The sequence below is a fragment of the Fistularia commersonii genome, chromosome 20 (assembly GCF_037954325.1).
Source record: "Fistularia commersonii isolate RoL2024-O1a breed Wild chromosome 20, RoL_Fcom_v1.0, whole genome shotgun sequence".
Taxonomy (NCBI): Eukaryota; Metazoa; Chordata; class Actinopteri; order Syngnathiformes; family Fistulariidae; genus Fistularia; species Fistularia commersonii.
In genome coordinates this window covers 9,607,348-9,630,929 of record NC_141303.1, presented here as the reverse complement: position 1 = coordinate 9,630,929, position 23,582 = coordinate 9,607,348, and the positions used below count along the sequence as shown (strand labels likewise).

The 23,582-nt window shown below is 39.8% G+C and overlaps 4 protein-coding genes across 5 annotated transcripts; 2 read left to right on the top strand and 2 right to left on the bottom strand.

The window, feature by feature from the left end:
• The first annotated feature begins 1,608 nt into the window (after positions 1-1,608).
• On the top strand, positions 1,609-5,965 carry tcp1 (t-complex 1). Its single transcript, XM_086167469.1, has 12 exons — positions 1,609-1,748; positions 2,247-2,332; positions 2,436-2,564; positions 2,974-3,071; positions 3,165-3,275; positions 3,442-3,623; positions 3,916-4,042; positions 4,372-4,547; positions 4,626-4,749; positions 4,878-5,070; positions 5,156-5,319; positions 5,559-5,965. The coding sequence occupies exons 1-12, from the start codon at positions 1,676-1,678 to the stop codon at positions 5,770-5,772; spliced, it is 1,677 nt and encodes a 558-aa protein (XP_086023595.1). The 5' UTR covers positions 1,609-1,675; the 3' UTR covers positions 5,773-5,965.
• Positions 5,966-6,003: 38 nt separating this feature from the next.
• On the bottom strand, positions 6,004-9,760 carry acat2 (acetyl-CoA acetyltransferase 2). The gene is made up of 9 exons (XM_086167472.1): positions 9,587-9,760; positions 8,554-8,688; positions 8,235-8,416; positions 7,703-7,820; positions 7,486-7,629; positions 7,273-7,395; positions 6,994-7,148; positions 6,816-6,926; positions 6,004-6,739 (listed from the first exon to the last, which is right to left on the bottom strand). Exons 1-9 carry the CDS (start codon positions 9,633-9,635, stop codon positions 6,569-6,571), a joined length of 1,188 nt encoding a protein of 395 aa, XP_086023598.1. The 5' UTR covers positions 9,636-9,760; the 3' UTR covers positions 6,004-6,568.
• A 1,277-nt stretch (positions 9,761-11,037) lies between these two features.
• Positions 11,038-17,717, bottom strand: wtap (WT1 associated protein). 2 transcript variants are annotated; one of them, XM_086167470.1, is made up of 8 exons: positions 17,513-17,717; positions 16,910-16,945; positions 16,770-16,825; positions 16,613-16,671; positions 16,338-16,465; positions 15,329-15,507; positions 12,370-12,524; positions 11,038-12,280 (listed from the first exon to the last, which is right to left on the bottom strand). In XM_086167470.1, the coding sequence occupies exons 2-8, from the start codon at positions 16,937-16,939 to the stop codon at positions 11,628-11,630; spliced, it is 1,260 nt and encodes a 419-aa protein (XP_086023596.1). In that variant the 5' UTR covers positions 16,940-16,945; positions 17,513-17,717; the 3' UTR covers positions 11,038-11,627. The 2 variants fall into 2 exon arrangements, with proteins under 2 accessions (XP_086023596.1, XP_086023597.1); XM_086167471.1 differs by lacking the exon at positions 17,513-17,717 and adding an exon at positions 17,260-17,386.
• Positions 17,718-18,961: 1,244 nt separating this feature from the next.
• On the top strand, positions 18,962-22,494 carry sod2 (superoxide dismutase 2, mitochondrial). Its single transcript, XM_086167466.1, has 5 exons — positions 18,962-19,098; positions 19,682-19,887; positions 20,988-21,104; positions 21,632-21,811; positions 21,903-22,494. Exons 1-5 carry the CDS (start codon positions 19,070-19,072, stop codon positions 22,046-22,048), a joined length of 678 nt encoding a protein of 225 aa, XP_086023592.1. The 5' UTR covers positions 18,962-19,069; the 3' UTR covers positions 22,049-22,494.
• The last annotated feature ends 1,088 nt before the right edge of the window (positions 22,495-23,582 follow it).

Below are 23,582 nucleotides of genomic sequence, written 5' to 3'. Positions count from 1 at the left end.
ATTTCATCATGTTACCAGATATATAAAGCGGATGGCTATGTTGATGATTCATTCAATTAAGTGCGGCCTTAACAAGTATACCGTCATTATGAGAGAAAAATTTCCAACCAGTTTAATTGGACCATTCCACATATATCTTATATATATCTATCGCGATCTTTATATATTGTAGCGAGTCACGAACGTTGGGGTTTATGTTGATGCTTGTTTTCTGTGTGATTTGGGGGTTGCTGGGAATTTTGTGGGTGCGGTATTGGGTGCAATGAATTCTAGGAGGGGGGGTTACCTAAAATTGAGCGGGAAGCTGGTTAAATTGCAGGCTTGTGTGGCGTGGCTGTGGCCAACAACAGCTATTGTCGCTTTACCATCACATGGGTGTTTCCCTGACTAAAACGCTTCAATATATAGATAGATATATTATATCTCATATGTCTTTCAATCTCTCAGAAAAAGACAATCAAACAAAGTAATTATGAGGCTGAGGTTTTTGTGTCATGAAAGACAAAAAAAATTTAAACCAAGTTTTATTGAAGTATTACATAGTGACGCATGTATAAATAGAAGATCAACCAAATCCCTCACAGCAGTGATTCTCAATTATTTTCTGTTACGCCCCCTCTAGGAAGAAGAAAACATTTGGCTCTTCCACTTTCCGCCGCAACTATAAATAGTATCATTTGTCTATAAAATTGTTATACGTACACCTCTGCACAACATTATATCCTAATTAATAACTTTAACATTTATTAATATAACAGTGCTCGCTGGTTTACTGAAGTAGCTTTCACAAGGGATGATTGTTGCCAATATTCGGCATGTTTTCGCTGAAACAACTCAAGCAGCTCATCAGCGTGACAGGGTTGTAATGTCTTTAAGTAACACCTAAATTTATTTGGATTTGTGCTGTCTGCTGCTAACATTTCTAGACAGTAAACACACAGGTCTTCCGTCGCTTCGTACCGTAGACACAGTGAAGCCAAGCGCTACATAAACTTCATCATATTTCATCATATTGGCTTTCGGGTGACTTTTGTTTGTCGCATTAACCCCATTTTCACCGCCTTTCTTATCATCCCTGTTAAATATTTTTCCATGGTATCTCTTAAGACTTTGTTCTCTGCACTTCATATTTCCTGCTCTGTGCTGTGTGTGCGCATCATCACTGCGGATCACTGTAAACTTTACAGTGTAAACCCCACACTGTGAGGTTTGTAAACTTTACTGTAAACTGTAAACTTTACTGTAAACTTTACTGTAAACTTTACTGTAAACTGAAGTAAAGTAACTGAAAACTGAAGTAAGCTGAAAACTGAAGTTTGCAGTAATCCAGCTAAGTTTTTCTCAGTTTTGAGCTATCTATTATTTTCACTGGATGGTGCACCATCTAACTCGCACTGCATTTCTTTCTGGAAGTCACATGTCTCCGGGTGTTCATGGGAAATGTAGTAGAAATAAAGAACCGTTTAAAATACTATTGTTCGGGACTTAAGACAACTCAGCGTCACTTGTAATCGTTTAACAAGCTAAACGCTTAAATATATGATACACGCAGACTCTCTTTTCCCTGAAACTGATGGGTGCTTATAGATTTATTTCTCGAACCTTCCGATTAAGTTGGGCTTACCCATAATGCACTGCGTCACCGTCTTTCTTCTCGATTGTGCGGCGGTCCAAAATGTCTCTTTTAGAGGGTCCGTTAAATGTGCTCGGCCAGAGAACAACTGGGGAGTCTGTTCGCACTCAAAATGGTGAGTTATTTTGCTCTTGTGTTGTATTCAATTGCTGCTCAATACATATTTTCTAAGGTCCGAGGTTTACCGGTAAGAAATAGTTTCGCAACTTACTGTGTGCAACACACGTGTGATCTATGCTAACGCTAGCTAACGCAAACGGTAATAGTCTATCCGACCGCCTGTGCATATCTGTTGAGCAATCGGTCTAACGAAGATCGCTTTAATGCCGGTAATTGAAATACAGTCACTATGCCTGCCAAATCCCAATTTTGATCTATTCAAGTACACTCGTAATTGAGTGGCTATGCTAATCCTAAAAAAACACTGTCATGATCTGTAGGTGTGGCAAGTGTTCAGTCTGCACTCACACAAATGACAATTTTTTTAATAAATTACTAATGGGATGTTATCCATGCATGACTGCGGTCCGCTACGCCTGATTAAACGGGAGTCCTTAAAGACGTTATTTAAGATGTCCAGTAAGAATAGCCTCCTGCTCCCTTGTGTCTGCAGTCATGGCCGCCGCATCCATCGCTAACATCGTCAAAAGCTCACTGGGACCTGTCGGGCTGGACAAGATGTTAGTGGACGATATTGGGGTCTGTGTCCTTAACTTTTTCCACGTTTGTGTCTCAAGTCTGAAAGTAAGATGTTTGGCGCTTATTTGTTCTAAATGCTCTTTTGGTGTGTTTTATTTTTCAGGATGTGACCATCACTAATGATGGAGCAACCATCTTGAAACTGCTGGAAGTGGAGCACCCAGCAGCGAAGGTTTTGTGCGAATTGGCGGACCTGCAGGATAAGGAGGTCGGAGATGGTACTACATCTGTGGTGAGTGAAGTTACCAGATGTGCCGTTTGAGTGGTAAAGTAAAGTTATGACAACTCCACAAGGAGGATGAAGTGTACCAGTATCAATCATCTTTGATTCACCTGTCATTGAATTTACAATTGATCCCTGTAATATCCTGTTTTTAGTACCACACATCTGTTTTTGTACAATGTGTGGCTATGCTAACAGGAAAGATAAACCCATCTGTGTCTGAAGGGGTTAGGTAGCCTTACTTCTACAACCTCTAATAAGATGATGGTATATTACAGTTGGCTCCTCAATATAACCATCCATCCATTCATCGTCTGCTGCTTATCCTGCACTCAGGGTTACAGGGGATGCCGGTAAATCATTATATACAGTAAATGACATTTCTTAATATATTAAAATTGTTTGCCTGTCCTTCAAGGTAATTCTTGCTGCTGAGTTACTGAAGAGTGCAGATGAACTCGTGAAGCAAAAGATTCATCCCACATCTGTCATCAGTGGATATCGTCTAGCTTGCAAGTAAGATGCTAACTGCAAGATCCATAGTCCTACTGGTTCATCAATGTGCTCTGCAGATTTAACATTATTTGTTTTTACTTTTCTGTCTTGCAGGGAGGCAGTGCGTTACATCAATGAAAACCTCACCATTGGAACCGATGACCTGGGCAGAGAGTGCTTAATCAATGCAGCTAAGACCTCTATGTCTTCAAAGATCATTGGAGTGTATCCTTTCTCTCATATCAGCACATGATTTTTTTGAGCGTTGACAGATTTTTTTTTGTTTTCATCTATGTCTGTATGAGTTATGACTACAACTAGTCATAATTAGATTATTTTGCATCATACTACAGAGTTTCTGTACTATTGTTTGCCTTTACACTTTCTTCAGTGATGCGGACTTCTTTGCCAACATGGTTGTTGATGCTGCCATGGCTGTCAAATTTGTGGACAGCAAGGGTGTGGCCAAATATCCCATCAATTCTGTAAATGTGTTGAAAGCTCATGGTCGCAGTCAGAAAGAGAGTTTCTTAGTTAATGGATATGCACTGAATTGCACAGTTGGCTCTCAAGGTAGGTTGAAAATAGGGCCCAGAAATTCCAGTACCTAAATAACATGTACTAAAATTCCCATTTATTTGCTGCCGTGTCTTTGATGGTGGCATGTGCAGTGATACGCATGGGAGAAAATATATTGATTTTGAAAGTAATGTTGTCACAGTGTTATTTAAATTGTGGCCTCTCCTTTCTCATCAGACAATATGTATCATGTTGGGATGGATAAAGAATGACTGAGATTTTGGTTATGGCTAATTTGTCATCTCTCCATGTTCCTTATGTGCCATTGGCTGTTTTCTGTCCAAAGGCATGGTTAAGCGTGTTGTTAATGCCAAGATTGCTTGCCTGGACTTCAGCTTACAGAAGACCAAGATGAAGATGGGAGTCCAAGTCATTATAAATGACCCAGAGAAGCTTGACCAGATCAGACAAAGGTTAACTGTGAATTCATTGTTCAAGTTTTCCAATAATTTTGCTATGAGCCCAAAAGGTAGTGTACACATTGATACAAGTGGGTTAAAAAAAAGCCCTGAGAAATGCTAGCGGCTTTTCCAAGGTGTTGCTGCTTTAATTTGGGCTGCACATCTAAAGATTGCTATGTAGATTATATTCATACTATATGCTCACTGGATGAGATAACAGTCATACAATCTGTTTGGTCCTGCAAAAAAAAGCTAAAATAGCAAAACTTTTACAGCTGCCAATAAATATTGTCCTGACTTACATGTATGTAAACTGAAAAGAAATTTCAACATTTTTACAGGGAGTCTGATATCACCAAAGAGAGGATCCAAAAGATTTTGGCATCTGGGGCAAATGTTGTCCTGACCACCGGCGGCATTGATGACATGTGTCTGAAGTATTTTGTGGATGTAGGAGCCATGGCAGTGCGAAGGGTTCTTAAGAAAGACCTCAAACGCATTGCTAAAGCAACTGGGGGTAAGAAGGGAAATGTTTTTACTTTGTGTATCGTTGTTTTCATCAGCACTGGTGATGACCTCAGTTGTCTTTTGTCAGCCATCGTCTGCCCTTCTCTAACTAATCTGGAGGGTGAGGAAACCTTTGAAGCTACAATGCTTGGTCAGGCTGAAGAAGTCGTGCAGGAACGCATCTGTGATGATGAACTCATCCTTGTAAAGAAGTAAGAACCATATGTTTTATGAAGAATTTCTTAGTTGTGCAAACTAAGTTTTATCACTACAGGGCTCCAGTGTACACCAGAGTTGAAGGTACAAAGTATTAATGAATCCTAATTTTTTATATTAACAGTACAAAAGCACGCACATCCTCCTCCATCATTTTGCGTGGGGCCAATGACTTTATGTGTGATGAAATGGAGCGTTCACTGCATGACGCACTCTGTGTGGTCAAGAGGGTGCTGGAGTCAAAGTCTGTGGTGCCAGGGGGTGGTGCTGTGGAGGCAGCTTTGTCCATCTATCTTGAGAACTATGCCACCAGCATGGTAAGCCTCGACACATGAATGTTAAGACTCAAAGACTAAAAATTTGGTAAGCCATATCTGATTTACACACACGTTTTTGTTCAAGGGTTCCCGGGAACAGTTGGCAATTGCTGAGTTTGCTCGATCCCTCCTTGTCATCCCCAAAACACTTGCTGTGAATGCCGCACAGGACTCTACTGATCTGGTTGCTAAGCTCCGTGCCTTCCACAATGAGGCTCAGGTTAATCCTGAGCGCAAAAATCTGAAATGGTAAGTCTTAGAGCATCTTTTTATACTTGTCTTTTTTAGATTACCAACGAGATAGTTAGCCTCAGTTCTTCATGTATAGGTGGTACTTTGTTTTGAGGCAGAGGATATAGTTAAATTTTTACCGATCCTGGCTCACTGTTGCATGTTCAGCCTGTCGAGGCAAATTTAAAACACATAATTTGCCAAACTTTTCCATGCTATGCAAGAGCATTTTCCTATAACTTTGACACGTTTTGCAGGATTGGTTTGGACCTTGTGAATGGCAAGCCAAGAGATAACCGTCAGGCAGGGGTGTACGAACCCACCATGGTTAAGACCAAGAGCCTTAAGTTTGCCACAGAGGCAGCCATCACCATCCTGCGCATTGATGACCTTATCAAACTGTTCCCGGAGCCCAAGGAGGGTGGGCAATCATACAAAGATGCTGTGCAGTCAGGATCTCTGCAAGATTAAGTGTCTAGCAGATTCTGAATTTGGTTTATGTCTGTATTTATACATATGGAGCACTTCTTTTTCTGTCATAGTGTAGGTTGTGCTCTTTGCCTGTTCACTGTTTTCCAAGTCCTTCCATTTGGGCTCTTACTCCAAGTGAAACAAGTGCTTGTTTTGTTGGACCCTTATTAAAGCTCTAGTGGTTGACAGTCGACTGATTACTTAAGCATTAACGTTTGTCATTTATGCAGATTTTAATTGACAGTTTTGTTTTAATTGATTTTAAGATCATTAGAAACATTTTCACATCTGGCAAGGGTACAAGAAGCACAAAAGGAAAGGTTATTACCTGTAATGTCATCGCACTGTTGTATTTGAAGACTGCTGTCTGCATAGTTTGTCAAAGGCTGGTTGATGACTCAGAAAATATAGATTGTAAACATTGAATTTTACTCACGACAGTCAAACTTAGCTCTACAGTGAAAAAAGTAGATCTTTCCTAGCTTGTCTATTTCACATGCTTTGCTGAAAGAAAAGTTTTCACTTACAAGATTCCCATTTGACAATTTGTAAATCACCACACATATAGTATGTAAACATCTCTGCTACAGTATTTCTTTAATTAAATACTTCCTGGTCACCCATAATTTCGCATTCTACACCGAGGAATGTTGTATTGGTAATCAGTAAGGACTGATGGGAAACTCATGATACAATAAGTGAAAGAACTGAGGTGAACATTCCCTTTTATATCCTACAGCTGAAATTTAGATTTATCTCAAAATCACTTAAAGTATGCACTCGATCAAGTTGCATTTTAAACCCGCTCCACACACATTGCGATACCCATTCCCCCTCCAATGCAGAGTGATGCCACACCCTTTTGGCCTCCAGTCCTCTGCAGTGCATGCAACAGGGTAACCAGTATTCTGCACCCAGACATCCCTATAGGGTGGCCCAGAGAGATGGCCCCGCCACTCACGTTGACCTGAAAGGATAAACCATGTAATTTCTAGAAAAAAAGCAGTAGAACATTTCTAATACTAGATGGTGGTAAGACTGACCTTTTCTGGATTCAAGGCAAGCTCTTTAACCACAGCAATGGACTGGGACGCAAACGCTTCATTTATTTCAAATAAATCAACTTGCTCCAGCTGCCATGCTGCTTTCTCAACCTAACAGAATTTGACACATTAGTAGGGCTGAAATCTCCATCATTATTTCTCTGGAGTGTCTTCTCACCGCTTTCTTGATGGCTGGAATTGGCCCTGTTCCCATTACAGAAGGATCAAGACCAGCTTGAGCCCATGATATGATTCTGGCCATGGGTTTTATGCCACGTCTTGCAGCCTCTGACTGGCTCATGAGGACAGTTGCTGCTGCCCCATCATTTATACCTAGGGAAAAGGGGGAAAATGGTTGGCACATGAAATGTCACATAAATCCAGTGAAAAGAGGCACACTGTTTGGTGAGTTACACTTATGTTGATATTTGTCTGGAACAGAGCAGTAACTCCAAACCTGATGAGTTCCCAGCAGTCACAGTGCCGCTGCTGTCCTTAATGAAACAGGATCTCAGCTTGGACATACTGTCCAGATTACTGCCATGACGAGGAAATTCATCAATCTTAACCTCCACTGGACCTAAGGCAGGAAAATATGTTGCAATACACAAATACAGTATGGGAAACACTTTTAAAAATGAAAGTAAATTGTAGTGTAAATTCTCCTTGCCTTTTCTTGAGGGCACCATGATGGGAACAATCTCCTTATCAAAATGTCCTGCTTTCTGTGCGGCTTCAGTTTTATTTTGAGACCGAGCAGCAAACACGTCCTGTTCCTCTCGAGTGACTCCCCACTGCTTTGCTACGTTCTCCGCTAATGACACGTTTCAGAATTTAACTCACTGATACCGTATAAATTGTAAAAGAAATGTAACCAACTGACAGACCTGTGATTCCCATGTGGTAACCATGGAAGGCATCTGTCAGACCATCAGCCACCATTGAGTCCTGTAAAGATGCATCACCCATCTTCAATCCTGCTCTCATGTGCAGAATGTGAGGAGCCTGAGCACACAGAATGGAATGGGACTTTACTTGGAGCACAGTCAAGAGTCATCAGAAGAAAAAAGGAATCAGTTTGACTTTTTCACTGCCCTAAAAACACAAAGTGTATTAACATGGGCAAGTACAACCATACAAACAAACATAAAACTTTTCATTACCAGGCATTTACATCTTTTTATAACTGATATATCTCCTGACTGCCTAGATGTATTTTGAATGTTATCATGTCTGAGTGTGCAAGTCAAATAATGACAAGCAAATTTCATAAAGAGGACCAGTTATGCCAGACATGTAGTGCTAAATCCAGTGCTGAAAACTCTTGAGGCGCAGACTGCACCAAGCTTCTAAATTTCTTATTGCTCGGCTCTGGTAACTGGATAACCGTCTGCAGCTTTCCCACTTCTTACCACATACCCTGCTCATACTCTCCATGCCCCCTGCGACCACCACCGTAGCCTCTCCAGTCTGAATGGACTGAACTCCCAGGCACACAGCTTTCAGCCCTGAACCACACACCATCTGGCAGCTCCAGGCTGGGACAGGGTAGGGGATACCTGCATGAACACTGGCCTGACGTGCTGGGTTCTGTCCGTGACCTAAATGACAGAAGACGAAAAAATGCACATTGAGTCAAAATAATTGAGAGAATGTCGCTTGTTGCAGAATTGGGCACACATTAGAGTTAAACAATAAAAAATTTAGTTATGAACTGAGTGATTCTCTGGCATGTTACCTGCTGTTAGGACCTGTCCTATGATAACCTCAGAGACCTCTTCTGGTCTTACCGCTGCCCGTTTCAAAACATCCTTGATCACAACTGAACACAGTTCAGACAAAGGCAAAGTCGACAAAGCACCATTCAAGGACCCTGTGGAAACAACAGAGGACTGAATTCAAATCAAAATTAAGTAGGTCATTGAATAGTATACTTATTTTGGTTTCAGTCAAAGATAGATTATGGAAAATATGCTATATTGGGCTGTTGAAAAACTCCAAAACATTGTCTGTATATTTTAAAAACCCATCATCTTGGTCTACTGTTTAGACAGTATAAATACCCATCCCAAATGACAAATGACTTTATCAAACAGTAATGATGTATCAAACATCCACATTTTATTATGAAGCATTCTGCACAATGGTAGTGGTTAACATTGGAACATTCTCAAAGTCTTATTCAAACAACACGATTATCAGATTTATCAAGTGACAAAATTGTAGCCACCTTTTAATTTATGTGATCAGACTTTGTGGCTTAAAGAGAAATATATTTCTCATTTTGTTCGAACTAGAATGACATCTTGGATAAACAGCCAAATTTCAACACGGCGTAACTTTGTCTCTAACAGCTCTTTGGAAAAGGATAATTAGAAACAACTGTTTGTACATTATAAACAAGACTCTCCTGTCAAGTTCATTGACAAACATCCTCGAGCAGAGAACGCCCACCGTGCTCCGGACACACCAAAGAACCAATCATCGAGAGATCGTGTTTCGTGGCACTATGACCTCTCAGCCAATCACAAGAGCAGAAAAGAAGCGAACCAATCGCTGCTCAAGACCACTTTACGTCACTTACCACTTCCTTCAATGAATCTATGATGCAGCAGTAACGACGGGTAACTTCCAAAAACATACAAAAATTGCTGTAAGTATTAGCTTCCGTTGGCAGCTTCTTTAAAAGGTGATTGAACAGTTTACCTGTCAACCAGTGTGTCGTAAACATGTCGCAGCCTTATGCCTTCATGAAATTATTATAAACTTACCAATGGGAGTACGCGCAGCGGAAACGATGACGACAGGATCTGTGGCCATGATGGCGGAAGCTTGGTTGGAACCCTTTCTTCAGCAGGCTTTGGGCACAATGACCGTTCTGAACGCACCACTGCTGAGGTCTGCTTGGCTCGCTTCAATGACTCTTTGTCACCGAATGTTTGGATAGGGTTTGCACTAACTAGTCATCAAACGCACCCCAGCGCCACCGTGCGTTTTGGAGGAAGAATCTGATTATTATAAATGGCAGAATAAGAATAAGAATAAGAACAACTTTATTTATCCCGAAGGAAATTGTTGTGCCAGAGTTTCAAGTAAAACATAACAATAATAAATTACAGTAGGAAATTGTATAAACTGTATAGAAAAGGGGTGAGAATAAGAAATACAAACAAAACTATAAAGTGTCAAAGTAACAAGTCAAGGCTATAAAGTGTCTTAAGGTCTTAAGCACAAAGATTTTGAGATTCCCTGCGGCTGAAGGGAGAGGAATTAAAAAGTCTGATAGCCTCAGGTAAGAAAGACCTGTGGCGTTCAGTGGAACTCCTTGGTGGTATCAGTCTACGATTGAAAAAGCTCTGACAGGATGTCAGTGTGGCATGTAGGGGGGGATTGACGTTGTCCATGATGCTGAGGAGCTTCCTCAGCATCCTACTCTCTGACACCTGCACAACAGACTCCAGCTCCACTCCCAGGACAGATCCAGCTCTCCTGATGAGCTTGTTGAGTCTGTTGGTGTCAGCTGTCTTGAGCCTGCTGCCCCAGCACACAACAGCGTAGAGTACATTGGCATACATTTAATCGCCTTAATATTACACACACACTCATAGATGTTACATGCTCATATGCTGTTCATACCCCTTTTGCTCCCTACAATTAAGAAACTGCCATCCATCATGGACAATCTGGACCGCCACCTCACATTGGCTTGAAAGTGGAGCAACTTCTCCAGCAGACTCTTTAGATTAATTTTCCTTTTTGGATTATACTTTTACACTTCATTTTATTTAATATCTATTTTTTACTTTTAATTCTTAGCTTGTCACTGTCTTGTCCTTTTATGTCTTGCTGCTGCTGCTGCTAAACAATTTCCCAATCATGGGATCATGAGGGTACATTTTATTTTATCTTGTACAAACATGCTAAGAGTTTGACTTCATGAACCGTCTTCCATTCTGTATAATTTTCAATTAATGTTTCAATTTCCGCATAAATATTTTCCAAGTACCCAGAACAAGTATATGTACCTAAACATCTTTTCTTGTGCTTTTCTAACAGAGATGAATTGTCACGGAAGCAGCTTATCCTAAAAGGCTCACATATCATTGTTCATAAGGTACTTCTCCATTTAATTAATCCTTGGAACTCAAAGAAGTCCTGACATCCATTAAGTAATTTTCTAACAAAGTCTCCATGATAAGAATTGAAGATAAACGATAACTGGTTTTACTATATAGTATTAAAAATCTTTATTGGTATTTGGTCAGTACATGAAAAGGACTGAAGTCAGATAATATGAACATCGCATATAAACTACTCACAATTCAACAGAGTCTTTAGAACAGAATTGTGAATATTTTTTTGTCAATGAAAACTAAAATTGAATTAAAAAAAAAAAACACAGGCCAACATCTAAAAATTACCTTCAGAATATTGGGAAAACTACTGTAATTCAGTGATTTTACTGACTTTTGACAATGAGTTACAACACCAGATGTCTGATTTCAAAGGCTAGAGCTCAAACAAGAACAGCATAGACATGCTCAAATAAACAGCAGAATGAAACATACTATCTTTTTTAATCATACATCCACTCAGTTCAAATCTAACATTAACCCATTCCGGTTTTATCCCCGTTAAGCAACACAAATGTGACAGAGGTATCACGATAGGCAAGGGGAAGAGCAGGAAAACAATATCTTGGACAGCAGTTCTGTGTTACAGACTATGCAATTGTTGCCTTGTTTTGTATAATGTATAAAAAGAAAGGAAAAAAAAAAAAAAAAGGAAAAAATAAATCATGTCAAAATTACATTACAAAACTGCACTGTCGCTCGTTGTGGAGTCCAGGCCGTTTTGATTGTGCCGTGACCCTGCAGTCCTGGTGCCCTTGGTAACCAGGGCAGCCTTGTCCTCATGGGGATCAGTGGTGGAATCTGTGTCATTCGAGTGCTGAGTCAATGACGTCTCACTGCCCGTTGGAGAGTCCACGCTCTCATATCCTGCGCTCAGCTGGCTACCAAAACCTACAGGTCCTCCAATTCTCGCAGTGCCAGTCTGACTCCCGGAGGCATCCTCCGAGTGGTTGGATAGTTTGGTCTCAGCTTCACCAGGGCTGGAGACCATGGGGGACATGGGAAAGTCTTCCTCGGTGCTGCTGACCTCCCGGTACAAGCTGGGAGTTGTGGTCTCGCTTCTCTGGGATGAGTTGCCATTGCTTGGTCCATTGGATACCCTCCCAAAGTCTTTCCCCATGGGTTCAGAGGGAGCTCCTGCCTGCTCTGGCTGGTTTGAGGTTTCACCAGACAAGCTGGCAGCAGTGGGCGAAGTCCTGCTGGGCCCTGCTAAGGCTCCCTGAGTCTGGGAGAGCTGCTGACGAGTGTCTTTCAACTGCTGCTGTAGGACAAGGATGGTGCTTTGCATTCCCTCTACTTCCTCATCCAGCTGGATGATAAAGTCATTCAACTCTGGGGAAACCACAGACAGACAAATCTATAATCTAATCGCAATAACAATAGAGATGATGCACAAGAAATACTACTGGCTATGTTCTTACCATCCTGACTGCTTTTCAGCTCTTCGCTGTACTTCTTCTGAAGGGCCAATTCTGCTTCCAGCTGAGCAATTCGTCCCTGGGAAAGCTGCCTACCCAATTCCTGGTTTTCTTGTATCAGCATTCGACACTTGGCCATCAGTTTCTTCCCTGTTTGGCTGTAAGGGAAACGAGTTGCACATCACATAGTGAACCAGGAGATAAACAACGGCCAACGTGACGCCAACTGCTCCGACTGACCACCTTCCCAAATACTCTTGACCCTGACCGTCACTCCAAGACTATCCAGCCAAAAACAGCATTTTAATGATGACTAACGTGGTACACTGCTGTATAAAAGTAGCAGGAATTCCATCGTCACAAATTGAAAATCAAATTATTTTTAAGGTTAAGATCTAAGATACTTTTTTTCCTTTAACTAAATGAAAGCATGGTTGTATATTCAAGAATGATCCTCTGTGGCTTAACACAACCTTCAAAGCAGGCTATCTCATCCCACATTCCTTTGAAGGGAAAGACCCATCCCTTACCCTGTAGCTCAATTCATCTGGTAACATTTCGAACAAAAGTGAGCAATTCAAAAAGTACAATGAGTATCAATTCCCCATAGCAATATTAGATAGACAAACTACAGGAATATCCATTTCTCTGGGTTTAGCAATGAAGAAAATGTGCACTGCAAAACCAGGCACAGCTTTTGTGTCGGCATCACTCAAAATACACAAAGGCAGGTTGAACAGTGAAACCAAATAGCTTAAGGAGCTGCTTTCTCAATCGAACAATAGGTCAAGAAATGCTACAAATGTCAAAACACACCGATTGTTTTTCACAAAAGCAATTCATGATTCTTTTACAAAATCCTGACCCAGATTTCGCCAAATTTGCAGACAAAGAGTTTTAAATATTAGCGGTATTTCTCAGCTAACCACTGTGCCTACATAAGCCTGTGCAGGCAATCTGGCTGGAGGATACTCAAAGATTAATAATGGCAATTTTTTTATGCAGCTCAAAGAGTAGTAAAAAAAAGAATTTGAACCTTTGATGACTCTTTCACTCATTGAAACTGATCCAAAACAGGGTTGGTTTCCGATAATCCTCGAAAAAAATCCAGCGAGGCTCTACACATTACACGGCATATAACATGCACTGCCATTTCTTTTCAATCCATTAAACTGGATGAAAGTGTTTGAGCCCTCTGAGACGACTGAGCTAACTCAAATTTAAAACCTGAATAAGTATGCTGTTCAAAACAGGGAAAACCAGACAGAATCCATGGCTGAGAGGGACTGTGAGGTCAATCACAAAAATACACACCGATACAATAAATACAATCTTGTAAACTTATAACATGACTTGTTAAAAAAACATTTGCATTCACAAATTGAGAACAGGACTCAGTACACCTACAGCAGTGTGTGTCAATATTTAAAAGGAATTAAGCAAAAACTTAATTCATTGTCAGGATTAGAGATATAACGATACAGTCAGCTCGAGAATTGATTGATGAAACAAAGTTAACGGTTTGATACATTCAACAGAGAAACAATTGTGTTTGTTTGTTTTTTTGATTTCTTCTAAGAGTACAAAATAGCATTTCTCCCCTATACTGCAAACTCAAGTTTCAGCACTACACAAGGTTGAAAATGATCAAGTTTTGATTATAATGACTGACTTGTCACTGTGTAGAGATATGTGATAAATGAGATTGATCAAAATTATAAACGTTGTTATCATTAAAAAACATGAAATAGCTTTGATTTTCTTTTTAAAATGTAAAATACATTTAAATGTGTAATATGTAAATTAGATCAGCACACCTCTGCTTTTCAATGACTGCAGCAGTTCAGATTAATTACAATTACATTTGAATTGTGCAGTTGTATTTTATTTTAAAAATAGATCCAAAATATCTTATTTTTACCTTCTTTGATAGACCTGAGAACCTTAGGGTCAACAGCAGGTCATGTGGTTACTCAACTGAAAACAAAGAGTTTTCTCTCATGATGCATAATTTTGTACATCTGATTTACAATATGGTGCATTGTCACATAGTATGTGAACATTATTTATACAACAGAAGCCAATCCAGCTTGATTCACACACTGCAGTAAGTGTTTGTTTCAGTGAAACATGAGAAAGAGCAAATGAAAGGCTAATAAAAAAGAAAACAAGTCACAAAATAAAAACATGTAAACACACTCTACCGTGGTGGGGCCTGTGCTTGAAGACACAGGCGACTGGAGTCTCATGCCTGAACCATAGTCCTTTGGGGACGAGGGTCTGGCTCCGCTCAGTTTTAATGTCATTTCTAGTGGCTCTTCCCACCCCCAAAGTCTTACTTTTAAATCCTAGAACTTTCCTCATGTTATTGCAATGTATCTAGACTGTCCAAAAGTCTTTACATTTCTCAGGCAGCCTAACAGGTATGTGTGTGGCGTAATCCACTGTTAAATGTCTTTAACAAGAAAGTACGAGAACTGTCTTAAAATGTTCAATTGTTGTTTTCGGCTAGGGATGCTCCCTGCCTGACTCAAACTCCACCATAACCCCTCTATTTTATATTCAAACTGTCTGGTTTGAGCTGACGGGGCAGGGCAGGTATATCCGTGTTGGTAATGAGTGACCACCTCTTCAGGAACAGTCCGGACTCCTTCAGGCCCTTGGACGGTGAGGGGATACGAGGGGAGAAAGCTGAAACACAAGTGTCACCTGACCATACTGTCTTTTCAGTTTAGTTTATATGATGTGTGGCTGCCACAGTGCAAGAGTACAAAAACATGGGAGATTTTTTGGGGGTTGTGACTGGCTTTTTGTAAAGTCTGAGTCTTGTGGTGAGTACAGCTTTTGTCAGCCTTCCCCCCCACCATTGTTCCTGCATGCCTGCAGTGAGAGTGAGGGTGGGGGGCGTGAGGAGGTCTTGACTTTTTTGGGGGGTGGGGGGTGTTATTTTGATTGTCTTTACCTATCAGGTGTAAATTTCCAGGCACTCAGTTCATTTTGGGCCTGCTCCAGTTTGTCTTTAGTCTGTTCCAGTTCAGCCTTCATTTTGAGGAAAAACAAGTTGATGGCTGGGTCCACCATGGATGACCGCAGTTGGGCCGCACTAGGTTGCTGGACTTGCTTGAGGTACTGGATCTGGGTCTACCGGATAGAAAAAAAAACATTGTCAGAAACCAGTTGTGTGCAGTGCTCACATCACGGTAGTGTTCTTCAGCCGATCTAACTAGCAGTTTAACCAAGTCTGTCACCACAAGAGATTGCAAATCTTTTATGTTGCAATTGTGCATGTCAAATACTATGACAATATGCCTGGTAACCTGAATTCTACAAAGCTTTCAAAGATCTAATTAAGATTACATCAATACATTCGCAGATGAAACAAGGGTAAAACGTGTGGACCACAACTGGAGAGATCAAAGGTATAAAGCAAAGGAACCACATTGTGGTAAAGAAGTTGGATTCACCTCAGCTGCCTTACAAGACATGTGGTGTCATAAAGCCAGTGGGTGATCCACCAGCAGGCAGACTGATAAGAGCAGAGGAAGCCTTCTTGATTCGGTAATATGGTAGTAAATTACAAGATGCAATGCAATACCAAGATAATAAAGATTGGTCAATTGGTCAATTAGTTGCAAATTCAGTGACAATGATTCGATTTGGCTTTTTAAAATTCTAACATTTTTTGAGGAGAAAAATCTACTTCACAAAATACAAAGAAAAGTCAAATGCAGCTCTGAATGTAGCTTCTTTCATAGCTGACTAATGCAAAATCTAAGTTTATTAGTTAGTAGTAACTAAAAGTGAACCAAGTTCTGTTACATAGTTTATATGAGAGACTACAAGGGTATTGTCAAATTCAACACTTTTTTTTAAAGAAATTCACATACATCAAAGTTCTTCCCTTATTAGACTAATAAAGTCATTTGCATGATGTAATCCTATACACATTAAGGTAGAAATCAGGTACATACAGTGCACTCTTGCATTTCCTGCTCCTTGGTGGCAAGTCGCATGACCAAGATGTTCTCCCTGCGTGCAGACTCCTGCTGCTGCTGCTTGAGCTTCTCCTCTGATTCCTTCAGGCCTGTTACATCGTTGGCTGGTTGAGTAAAGAGATAGCAAACAGATCAGAGGAAAAATGCATTTTCAAAAGCAGGAACATATTGTGATTAAAGAAAAAGTTTGAAAATGCTGACATGATTGGCTCTGGCAAGAGAAATATGGGATTTGTAGCAGATGTACTTACAGCATAGCTCTGCATATTTTGCCTCAAGGACCTGCACATATGCTTCGTGCTGTTTCCACCTAAAGGGGTCAGAACGTGTAAACATGAGCTGCTCAGCTTGAATGGATCAAAATTCCAAACAACGCAACAAATCTCCATAAGCAGAGCCGCAACTTACCTTGTACACAACTCCTCTCGAGTCAATGTCTTCATATCAGATTCACAGAGGCGAACCTGGATAAAAAGAGAACGGATGTTAGACGAAGGCTGCGATAGCTATTAAACATGTAAAGGTAGCGAGATACAACAAGGATTTACCTTTTTGGGCAGGGGCTCCTCGTTGGTCATCGTGAACTGCAAGGGTACACAAGAAACATTGATGAAACCGGAGTGCCCTGTATTCAAATGCCTGCATCATCCCGAATGGTTCGACCTAGCTATTCACACGCAGCAATGTTAAAAAATATTTCAAACGGACTCAATACAAACTAGGCTACTTAAACGTCGCTGAATATTTGGAGCCAACGCGTTAGCATGTGAAAGATAACCATTTAGTTACGTTTTCTTAAGATCAGACGAACTAAGCGTTAGTGTTGGTGTTAGCTTGTGGGGTACGGATAGTCACCAGCTCGGAAGAACAAGAAATAGAAAATGAGCTCTAAGATTACCTCTTGGCTGTTAACAACGTTTATCGACAGTTGACAAATTACATAGATGCGACGGGATTTGGCTGTTTGGCCTTGGTATTTTCTTTAAACATCAAGCCCAGCCGCATGCAGGTCTTGGCTCTGTTTTCAGCACCTTGTTATCACAAAATGGCGGTGAAGGAAATGACTCCCTCCCTTGCGCTCCTTTCCCTGAAACTGACGTTAGCGGGCTCTTCGCTGCAGATGTCAGGCCCGAGAACATCACAGCACTTACCAGGCCTCCCGCTTTCGGTGTTTTTTGGATCGCTCGGGCGTTTGTATGTATTTGAGCTAGACGAAAACTGCGACTTAATTAAAATTTAGCCGTGGAATTAGATTTGGCTCAATCGCTCCAAAGTAGTCACCGTCATCTTCCTCGGCGAGGGCAGGACAGTACGGCTCTGATGGCCACACTCTGCACTCACCGCGCTGCAGAGTACGATCAGAGAGTACAGAGAAAAGATGATATCTCACTCTGCTGCTATGTTCTAGTACGTAAATGTAGGCCATACGAACTATTATTTTAGCAGAGGACGTCATTACAACGGTGATCTTGTCACCAAAACAATTCAAGGGCATTGACGATCTGCTATATTTTATGCCTTATATTTTATTAACCGAAAAATACAATCTTTGAAAGCAGGTTAGAGCCGAGATACCCTTTTTAATATACTGCAACAAAACAAGTAGCCGCTTCAGACGGACATTCATTTTTCAATGGTATGTTCAAAGGATAAGATGTTAGGTGTTGACTGAATACCAGGAGCACGTTTCAATAAGTCCAAATTGACTAAACATATAAAAAGTCATACATGCTCCCAGTCATAAATGTAACATTTTAAAATGAGGAACTTATTCTAGTTCCAATGTATTATTTTATGATCACCTCGTTTATAAATTTGAAATGAGTTTTTTAAACATATGAATTCAAAAACAAACAATGTAGCACATGCATGCTAACTATTCAAACAGTTGGTGCCGGTGAAAGTATCATATTAAATTATTCTTTTGGATTCATTACTCTAATATAGACGATCTCTGACATCGCCTGTGATATGTGGATGGGATGTCACATGATCATTTACGTTACTGTACGGTTATGAAAACTGAAAATAAAATGCTAAATTTAAAACAATGGACATCGTGACCATATCAATTTTGATATATTTTTACGTTTCTGTTTAAATTTTATGTTTGCTTTTTGAGATATTTCATTAATGGTGTGTATTATTAAAGTCTTTATTCATCGATGTTTTAGCAAAATTCATCTCGAGAGTTTTTTTGTCCCTCTGATTGGTCAAGGACAGTCACATGAGTGCATTCATACAGCTTTACAACGATTGGAGTGTAAGCATTTGTTAATTGAAATTTATTGATCCACTCTACATGTGTTTTTTACAACCGTAGATAAGTGTTTATCCGTAGAGGGCAAACCACTGCTTGCGAACAATTCGTGTTGCATTAAAAGTGCGTCAATGCTGATGGTGCGTTCACGTAATATGATGCCGTTATAATCCAAGATCGAGGATAAAACGCGTTACACAGTTGTATTAACATGCACATTTGTAACATATTTACATATTTTACATATTTCCTTACATCTGTAACGATCATACTTTTGTGGAAACTGACTTTATGATCTCAGGTCTGTCCACTTGTTCAAGTCTCTCCCCCCCATCCGCGATAATGGTACGGTCGCCTACGCTATTAAGTTGAAACTTAACATTTCAAGGGCAGCAATTCAAAGTGTCTCTTCTTCCTGCTGGTCACCCCTAAGAGCAATATCACGAGCATGCTTTGTAGAGTTGGTCAGATACGCAGGTAAAACTAAAACAAAACACTGTATTCGTGACATTTGTTTGACATTGCACATGTCAACAACGATTCGTTCGCGTCGTTTTCACTGACTTGCAGCTCCTACGTTAGCTAATAGCTAGCCGGGTCGCTTGCTAACTCAGTGTAGCTGTTCAGTTAGGTAAGCTTGCGAAATTCCAATCCCTTAATAGTTTCGTTTGCGTCGTCCTACACTGATAGCCTTACTTTAAAACGCCACTTTTGTATGTTTTAGGGAAGATTTACAATTATACTTGTCAGTATAGATACCATGTGTTTCTGTCCTCATTGAGAAACTTAATGCGGGAGGTTTACCCTTAGTCTAAATGAGAGATTCATGCCACTGATATACATTTTTTTCTCTGCTGTTTACATAGAATTCCGGTTAGCCGGTAAATCTATCAATGGTAGGCTCACTGGCTTAAATAATGCAATGTAACCACAGAGCCTTCGTAGGTGACGTTATTCTCATTTATTCATTTTGTCACAGTGTCATTGTCTACTTTAACATGCTTAACAAAATTCAATGCTTTAAATCTGATGATCTCACAAGTTTGTCTGCTCATTTCAGGTGTGCAGCTAACTTAAGCCAAACCTTAAACAATGTTGCTGCGTCAAGGCAGAAGCATACGCTCCCAGACCTGACCTACGACTATGGGGCTCTGGAGCCGCACATCAGCGCAGAGATAATGCAACTGCACCATAGCAAGCATCATGCCACATATGTCAACAATCTCAATGTCACTGAGGAGAAATATCAAGAGGCACTTGCAAGAGGTACTAACCTGAAATCACATTCATTTGTAAATTAGCTGCTTATGTATATTGAGTTAAACTAATCATAGTGGTGTTAAATAACTAAGTATGGAGCAGTAGTATAATTTTGAACCAGTGTACACTTAAGTTTGATGGCATTATTTTCTTTGTTGTCAAACCATTGATTACAACATTGCATTGAGCAATGTTCAGCAGAAGGTTAGGTAATGGTAGTAATAAAGAGAAATTGGTCTAGGTAATGGCATTCACTCATCTTACACCAGATAATGGAAACCGAGGGAGTATATCTCTCAGTGCTAACAGTTAGCCTGAGGGTGCACTCCCCCCGTTATGATAACTAACTGTGTAGGTTAGTTTCCGACATCAAACACAACATTATACAGTCATTCAATCATGGAGGTCTTAAACACAGAAACAAGGGAAGCTCCCAACCGTCATCGTCATCACTCTCAAAGGATTCTGGGGTTCCGCTGGCCAGTACCCACCCCACGCTACAATATCAAATCAGTTATCTCCAACAGCGAGACTTTATGGGGGGGGGTCTCTGTTTTGCTGGACTGTAATGGTATTGAATGAAGGGTTAAGGTTGTTTTGAATACAGAGGGAAAAATTTTATTTTGTCGTTTACTCTGGAATTTCATTTTATGTTAAATGATGACATCATAAAAGAATAAGTCTAAATTACAATTCTTGAAATCGTAGTTTTTTTCATTTTTTTGCCCATTAGACATATTGAGTGTATTGAGCCTCAAATTGTATCAACCAAATCCAGATACAACACTATATTTAGCCATGTGTTCTTAAGTTGTATTTCACTAAACAGCATCATTGACCTATGGCTACAGAATAATTAGACACCCTTCAGACCTCTTAGTATATTTTCCTCTAAAACATCATAACCATTTATACCTCCTATATTCGCTTTCATCCTCTTCTCAGTTAACATTTAGTGATGAAAACACTGGAAAAATGAAATATTTCTCCAGTACTTGGTTTGGATCTAGTTGCTTGGTAAAGTCCCTTTTTTATAATTATAATACATCGTAAAATACCACATATCATTTTATTAATGACCTGTGTGTATTTGCTATTGATTTCAGGTGATGTGACGGCACAGGTTACTCTTCAGCCTGCTCTGAAGTTTAATGGAGGAGGCCACATTAACCATACTATATTCTGGACAAACTTAACTCCAAATGGTGGAGGTGAGCCCCAAGGTAAGGTAGAGACACTTTGTTTTGAGGTCCATGCCTTTCACATTAACAGTAAATACCATTTTTTGTATTAGAGACTAATGATTCTTTTAGATAACCATTAATCTGCCTGTAAATTATAATCATTACAATGTTTGTAGTCCATCTGGCTAAGTGTTGTTGAGTACTGGACACGCAGTTAGAATTGTGAGGAAGCCTGTTGACATTTTGGTCAAAATAAAGTACTCCGTGGTCCCTGAGGAAAATGCAGAGCAATACCTGAAACTTAGGCAAAATTGAGAATTTTGTATTTTTTCATGCTGCAATAGTAAAGATGCACCAGTAGGGGGCGTTTGCTGAAGTATCTGAAATCAATTTCTATTAATGTGATGTCAACCAGGGTGAGGGGTTTGATTATTGAATATTCTGATACATAATGGTTTCAACAGTTCAGCTTAAATGGACACAGCAGGAGCATTCCAAGGTGTTACGAATGTTGCATCAACTTAAAGGAATTTCTTCTATAATACTTTTTATGTCACCTCTTTAAGGAGAGCTGATGGAAGCAATCAAACGAGACTTTGGCTCCTTCCAAAAGATGAAAGAGAAGATGTCTGCTGCTACAGTAGCAGTGCAGGGCTCAGGGTGGGGCTGGCTTGGATTTGACCAGGGGAGTGGAAGTCTTCGTATTGCTGCTTGTGCAAACCAGGATCCCCTGCAGGGGACAACAGGTAACAGTTTCTCCTCCTACCATTTTCTAAGATTGGTAATAATCAAAACAGTCATTTTAGGTATTTTTTTTTCTTGGTCTCTACCTCTCAGGTCTAATCCCCCTCCTTGGTATTGACGTATGGGAGCATGCTTACTATCTCCAATACAAGAATGTCCGACCAGACTACGTTAAGGCTATCTGGAATGTCATTAACTGGGAGAATGTGAGTGAGCGTCTCCAGACTGCCAAAAAGTAAACCCATTCCTCTTGTCAGGACCTGGATGAAATAGTAATTGCAGAGAATTTGTACTTCTACCTTTGTGCAATTATGGAGTTGTGGAGGGTCTTTTTTCCGGATGTTAGTTTGCATATAAACTGGCAAATTCTCAATGTGATAATAAAATGAAGTGTTTAGTCAGAGTACTAAGCTTTGAAAGTAAACACCACACTTTTCAATGATCCAGACTGGGGAAAAAAAACCCTTCCTGCTTTATTTATGGGTTCTGTTTTGAAAAACGCACAACTTGGCCACCCTTCAGATTAAAGGTGGCCTTCATTAATCACAAAATAATGTCTGCCATACATGTGACTAGATTTAGATAATAAATTAGTGACGTCTATTATAATATTCCCTTTACAAAAAACCCGCCTCATGGTATTGCACTCAATGCTTTTGCTGTTAATAAAGATTAAAGCACTTCAGTCATAATGTTTGTTCTTCAGTGTTTTCTTAAGCTCTGTTTATTAGGTATTTGAAGAGCGTTTATTGTCTTTGTCCTGTTGTTTCTAATGTCCCAGTGAGTTGATGTGACACCATTCAGCCATTTGATGGTAACATTTTGTTCAATCTCTATTTATGATTTTGTTGGGGGGGAGCCAAAGATCTTGCAACACAGATAAAAAAAAAATGTAGTTTGAAAATTGTTTATTTTGGCTGTTTGAAGAGTGAAATTTGATAACTTAATTACTAATTTGATAAATTTACACAACAGAAGTTGCTACCATACTGTTTATCATTATGAATCTCAACTATTTGTCCTCAAAGACACAAGTCTTCTCACTGCTGGCCTCTGAACTCCATAAGAGATGGTGGTTTTATAAGGAGATTGATCTATGTGGCTGGGACTTTGAGTTCTAGCCACAAATTTGAAACCGGATAAATCAAAGTTGAACAGATTCTTTGTTTTTCATGAGGCATTTCAAGTGTTGCATTTGTCATTTTTCTTGTTGATTGAACAGTTGAGTGTATATTTTCCTAATGATTCTAAATTAAATATACATGTAGAAATAATCATACCTGGCATTTTTTTCTTTTTGGAAATCAAATGAGCTGCATTAATTGGCATGAACCTGTCTGGATGGTAATTTATAAAAAGATCTATACAATTGGTAGGCATGAAGTTAATCATCCCAGGTTTTCAAGCCTCACCTGAAGAGGGCAGTGCTCTCCACTGAGTTTACAGCAGTGTTTCCTCCTTTGGCGTAAACTCATTTCTTCATAATAAATAATCAGGGGCATTTTGTTGTGTCAACAATATTTACAGCAATTAATTTTAAAAAGAAAAAAAACACACAGCATGTTTGAAACTCAGTGTTAAAATTTCAAGCAGCCCAAATTTTAAGATTTCATTACGGCTCCCAATAATGATTAGCCTGCTCTGAGTAGATTTTGGAAATGCCATGTGGAGGTTTCATTATATGCAGAGTGCACAGTGAGATGCCGATTTCAATGAAGGGTTTTGCTGACAATGTTATTATTAAAAAAAAAAGCATGTAACAAATAAATATGT

Excerpts from the sequence above, each read along its gene's own strand:
- tcp1 (XM_086167469.1), top strand. The coding sequence starts at position 1,676 with ATGTCTCTTTTAGAGGGTCCGTTAAATGTGCTCGGCCAGAGAACAACT. Across the intron at positions 2,565-2,973 it reads GAGATGGTACTACATCTGTG|GTAATTCTTGCTGCTGAGTT; the intron begins GTGAGTGAAGTT and ends CTGTCCTTCAAG. Across the intron at positions 4,750-4,877 it reads GAACTCATCCTTGTAAAGAA|TACAAAAGCACGCACATCCT; the intron begins GTAAGAACCATA and ends TTATATTAACAG.
- acat2 (XM_086167472.1), bottom strand. The coding sequence starts at position 9,635 with ATGGCCACAGATCCTGTCGTCATCGTTTCCGCTGCGCGTACTCCCATT. Across the intron at positions 7,396-7,485 it reads CATGGTGCCCTCAAGAAAAG|GTCCAGTGGAGGTTAAGATT; the intron begins GCAAGGAGAATT and ends TTCCTGCCTTAG. Across the intron at positions 7,149-7,272 it reads GACTGCTGGGAACTCATCAG|GTATAAATGATGGGGCAGCA; the intron begins GTTTGGAGTTAC and ends CCTTTTCCCTAG.
- sod2 (XM_086167466.1), top strand. The coding sequence starts at position 19,070 with ATGCTTTGTAGAGTTGGTCAGATACGCAG. Across the intron at positions 19,888-20,987 it reads TCAAGAGGCACTTGCAAGAG|GTGATGTGACGGCACAGGTT; the intron begins GTACTAACCTGA and ends TATTGATTTCAG. Across the intron at positions 21,105-21,631 it reads TGGTGGAGGTGAGCCCCAAG|GAGAGCTGATGGAAGCAATC; the intron begins GTAAGGTAGAGA and ends CACCTCTTTAAG.
- wtap (XM_086167470.1), bottom strand. The coding sequence starts at position 16,939 with ATGACCAACGAGGAGCCCCTGCCCAAAAAG. Across the intron at positions 16,672-16,769 it reads CGAGAGGAGTTGTGTACAAG|GTGGAAACAGCACGAAGCAT; the intron begins GTAAGTTGCGGC and ends TGACCCCTTTAG. Across the intron at positions 12,525-15,328 it reads TGGAAATTTACACCTGATAG|CCAAACAGGGAAGAAACTGA; the intron begins GTAAAGACAATC and ends TTTCCCTTACAG.